This window comes from Gigantopelta aegis, chromosome 3 (assembly GCF_016097555.1).
Source record: "Gigantopelta aegis isolate Gae_Host chromosome 3, Gae_host_genome, whole genome shotgun sequence".
NCBI classification, from domain to species: Eukaryota; Metazoa; Mollusca; class Gastropoda; order Neomphalida; family Peltospiridae; genus Gigantopelta; species Gigantopelta aegis.
This window is the reverse complement of record NC_054701.1, coordinates 47,144,752-47,149,226: the sequence shown is the minus strand read 5'-3', so window position 1 is coordinate 47,149,226 and position 4,475 is coordinate 47,144,752. Positions and strand designations below refer to the sequence as shown.

Below are 4,475 nucleotides of genomic sequence, written 5' to 3'. Positions count from 1 at the left end.
GGGTCGACAATGACGCAATGGTGACGCCTACTGCAGTACGTCTGGAACACTTATTTTGACAGGAGTACGGGTCGGCAGTGACGCAGTGATGATGCCTACTGTTGTACATCCGGGACACTTATTTTGACAGAAGTGCGGGTCGACGGTGACGCAGTCATGACACCTACTGATGTGCGTCTGGAATGCAATTCGTGGAATCAGCCAAGGATATCCGAGTGCCTACATTTTATCGCTCGTTTATAAACAGTTCCAGAAAATACTTATAAATAAATAAATAAATAAATATATACAAAACAGGAGTATTAACGACAACTGATAACTTCTGTCATGCTCCACATAAGTGGCATATACTAGTATTTATGTACTTTTTTTATTTAAAGTCGCAGACCCTAGTTTCAACCCGTACAAACAGACACTAAGTTAATTAATCTACAAACCTGAAACACATTTAGATAAAAGTTACAATAGAGTTAAATGAAGGAAATGTTTTATTTAACGACGCACTCAACACATTTTATTTAAGGTTATTTGGCGTCGGACATATGCTTAAGGACCATATAGATATTGAGGGAGGAAACCCGGTGTCGCCACTTCATGGGCTACTCTTTTCAATTTAGCAGGGGATCTTGTATATGCACCATCCCATAGACAGGATAGCCTATACCACGGCCTTTGGTGTATCAGTTGTGGTGCGCTGACTGGAGCGGGAAATGAGTTAAACAAGAGTCTGTGACGCTGAAACAGGGAACACCACAACTGGTCAAAGGCCGTGGTATGTGATTTCCTGTCAGTGGGAAAGTGCATGTAAAAGATCCCTTGCAGCATTAGAAAAATGTAGCGGGTTTTCTCTGATGACTACGTGTCAAAATTACCAAATGTTTGACATCCAATAGCCGGGGGCGAGACGTAGCCCAGTGGTACAGCGCTCGCTCGATGCGCGGTCGCTTTAGGATCGATCCCGTCAGTGGGCCCATTGGGCTATTTTTCGCTCCAGCCAGTGCACCACGACTGGTACATCAAAGGCCGTGGTATGTGCTATCCTGCATATGGGATGGTGCATATAAAAGATCCCGTGCTGCTAATCGAAAAGAGTAGCTCATGAAGTGGCGACAGCGGGTTTCCTCTCTCAACATCTGTGTGGTCCTTAACCATATGTCTGACGCCAATGTGTTGAGTGCGTCGTTAAATAAAACATTTCTTTCTTTCTTTCCAATAGCCGATGGTTAATTAATCAATGTGCTCTAGTGGTGTCGTTAAACAAAACAATTGTTTAAAAACTAGAATGGGGAAATGCCCTTTAAAAATAGATTGGAGCTCGTTTTCATAGCGATTACTTCTCAGACGCACGTGTGTTTTTAAAAATATCAAAAACGCCTGTTCTGGTATTATAAAAACCAAGATGACCAGAAACATTTTGGATGTACGAAAATGGATATTTTATACAATAAAATCTAAGCAATGTTTGATTTTAGTGATAAAAAACGGCTCTAATACTAAAAAATACGGTTTACTGGTTTAAAACTAGGATCTGTCAATTTAAAATACACTTATTCGTTTTCCAATGAAACACAATACTGCACATCATGCTAAATACAAAAGTACAACAAACTTGCGCGATAACTTGGGATTACCCGCCAACACAATACTAAATCGTCACGTAATCAGTTCTGTCAATCACAAACTATATTAATATAAGAGCTATACAATTGTGCCGTGTCCAGAGTTTCCAAATAACGAATTTTCCGAGACCTCTGCGTCGGGACCTATTATTATGTTATTAGTAACGTTGTATCCTCTAGGATGATGAACATCTCGTCCAAGACTGGAGGCAAAATCTCCCACGAAACCGGAGCCTCCTCCTCCTCCACCGCCACCAAGATACCCGAATACACCACCGCCTGCACTTCCACCTCCATTACCTCCTATTGATGTTCCAGATGCATGCCCGTTTCCTCCAGTCCCCATACCTGAAGATTGTGAACCGAGTCCGATTCCTGATGGAATGCCAAGTGCATTACCACCTTGACTGGTGGAACCCATCACAATACCCATCCCATTGCCTCCTCCGTTCACCATGCCAGTGTTTGAATATGGACCAGCGCCAACCCCCTGTACCTCTAGCATTGATATATCAAAACCTTGAATTAGCTTTGACCCTGTGCCAATCCCAGACGATCCAAAAAATGGGCCAATAACTTCTATGATGTTATTTGATCCACCCATAGACAGTATATTACCAGCTGTTGTTTCTTTCCCAGAGACGTCAACTGTACCCCCAATTTCTACTCCTAAACCAACGCCCATACCAAAACTACCACCACCAGCACCACCGATCATCTGACCATTAGTGTGTAGTCCACCAATGCCACTTTCAACACCAACATTTGAACCACCGGCACCTACCCCCAACCCCACACCACTAATTCCATTAATACCTGTACCATACGTGGGTATCCCAAACCCAGTGTCAGCAATTAGCCCTGGAACCTGAACACCTGACCTTCTAACGCTTGACCCTCCACCCACACCAATTCCAACACCTACACCTACGCCAATACCTACTCCCGATCTGGTACCCCTAGTTATTTGAAGTCCATTACCTGCGTGTCCCACACCTCTAATCTGTCCACCATTTGCAAACCCTCTATCCCTAAACCCTGTGGCTAAACCATTCCCTGATCTAGAACCAGTACCAGAAATAGGTTCCCCAAAATTGGTCATAACACCTGGTGGTGTGATGACTCGCCCTCGCTCTGCTCCAATGTTAATTCCAGATCCAACTCCTAAACCAGTACCAATTCCTAAACCTCTAGCACTTGTTCTTAGTCTGGAATTAGCACCGGCAGAACCAAAACCACCAGACGGAAGAAGTATGGGACCTCTAATATTTCGCTGAGCAATTCCCACTCCTATACCGGATCCAAGTCCAAACCTGCCAGCTCCAGAAACCCCCCTAAATGGATATCCAGTTGTACGGAAACCACGATTTCCAGCTGTAGATATACCTATCCCTACTCCGACACCTATTCCAGACCCACTACGACCACCATTTGCTCCTCGAAGTCCATTTCCTGGTCCTACACCAAAACGATTGGAGAAATATCCAGGGCCCAGGCCTAACCTGCTTCCACGTCCAACGCCACCACCATTTCTGCCCGCTATTCCCATCCCTAGACCAACACCATAACCTCCAATTTCACTTAATTCCGGATCCCACACTTATTCCTAACCTTGTTCCAACTGAAGGTCTCGCGTGGTTCCCATTACCCCTGCCAACTGTAGGGTTTAAACCACCGAGACCCGGTGATCCACTTGCGCCTATTCCAGCCCCTACACCAAGTCCAATATTCCCTCCGCTTGTACCACCAACACCGATGCCAATCCCTATACCAACCCCACTCCCACTTGTAGCAGCACTACCGTATCGTCTTCCTCCAATACCTGTTCCAAATGACACGGGGCCGTTACGATTGTGGAGTTCTGGAAGAAATGCCGAGCCTCTGGTATATGGACCTAACACAGGAGACGGTGAAAGCATGGATTGTTGCGGAGATGGGTATGGTGCAGCTCCCCATCTTCCTTTGAAAACCATACCAAGCACTGGCAACCTTGGGAAGACCACGGGACCTCTTGGTCCTCCGAAAAAAGATGGATGTATTCCGTATGGAAAACGACCGCCTGGAAAGTAAGCAGGCCACGGTCCCATAGGGAATTGGCCAGGCAATGGTCCTATTTTCCCTCCAAATGGTCCTATGGGAAAATGATGAGGAAGTGGTATAATTTTTCTTCCGAATGGTCCAATAGGAAAGCGTCCTGAAAATTAAAGAATAAAGATAAGTGAACACTATAAGCCATTATCGTCCATGTGCATGGAGTCGCACGTTATTACGTTTAGATACAATTAAGAAACAAATTTCATGGTTACGAGAATAGATCAGCAATCGTTTGAATGGAAATGCATTTAATAAACAATAACATAACGTAAAGTTGTTCAAGATAGTTTTTAGGGGCGAGACGTAGCCCAGTGGTAAAGCGCTAGCTTGATGCGCGGTCGGTATGGGATCGATCGACCGATCAGTGAGCCCATTGGGTTATTGATCGCTCCAGCGACTGGTACATCAAAAGCCATGGTATGTGCTATCCTGTCTATGGGATGGTGCATATAAAAGATCCCTTGCTGTTAATCAAAAAGAGCAGCCCATGAAGTGGCGACAGCGGGTTTCCTCTCTCAATATCTGTGTGGTCCTTAACCATATGTCCGACGCCATATAACCGTAAATAAAATGTGTTGAGTGCGTCGTGAAATTAACCATTTCCATTTCCTTCAACATAGTTTGGTGGGGAATGCAAAACCCAAAAGGATCATTTACTGTACTATAGGTAATGGTTGAAGGGAACCTTTTAAAGCGTAATATTCGTCAGCTATTTTATTTCATGGGTTGGGTTGGGAAAACAGAGGCATTCAGATGCTCTCC

The 4,475-nt window shown here is 44.6% G+C and overlaps 1 protein-coding gene across 1 annotated transcript; it reads right to left on the bottom strand.

The window, feature by feature from the left end:
* Positions 1-1,698: 1,698 nt before the first annotated feature.
* LOC121368675 (glycine-rich cell wall structural protein-like) lies at positions 1,699-3,168 on the bottom strand. Its single transcript, XM_041493414.1, has one exon. The coding sequence runs from the start codon at positions 3,166-3,168 to the stop codon at positions 1,699-1,701; it is 1,470 nt and encodes a 489-aa protein (XP_041349348.1).
* Positions 3,169-4,475: the final 1,307 nt, after the last annotated feature.

What these genes read in the sequence shown, in the direction of transcription:
- LOC121368675 (XM_041493414.1), bottom strand. Translation starts at nt 3,168, where the DNA reads ATGGGAATAGCGGGCAGAAATGGTGGTGGCGTTGGACGTGGAAGCAGG.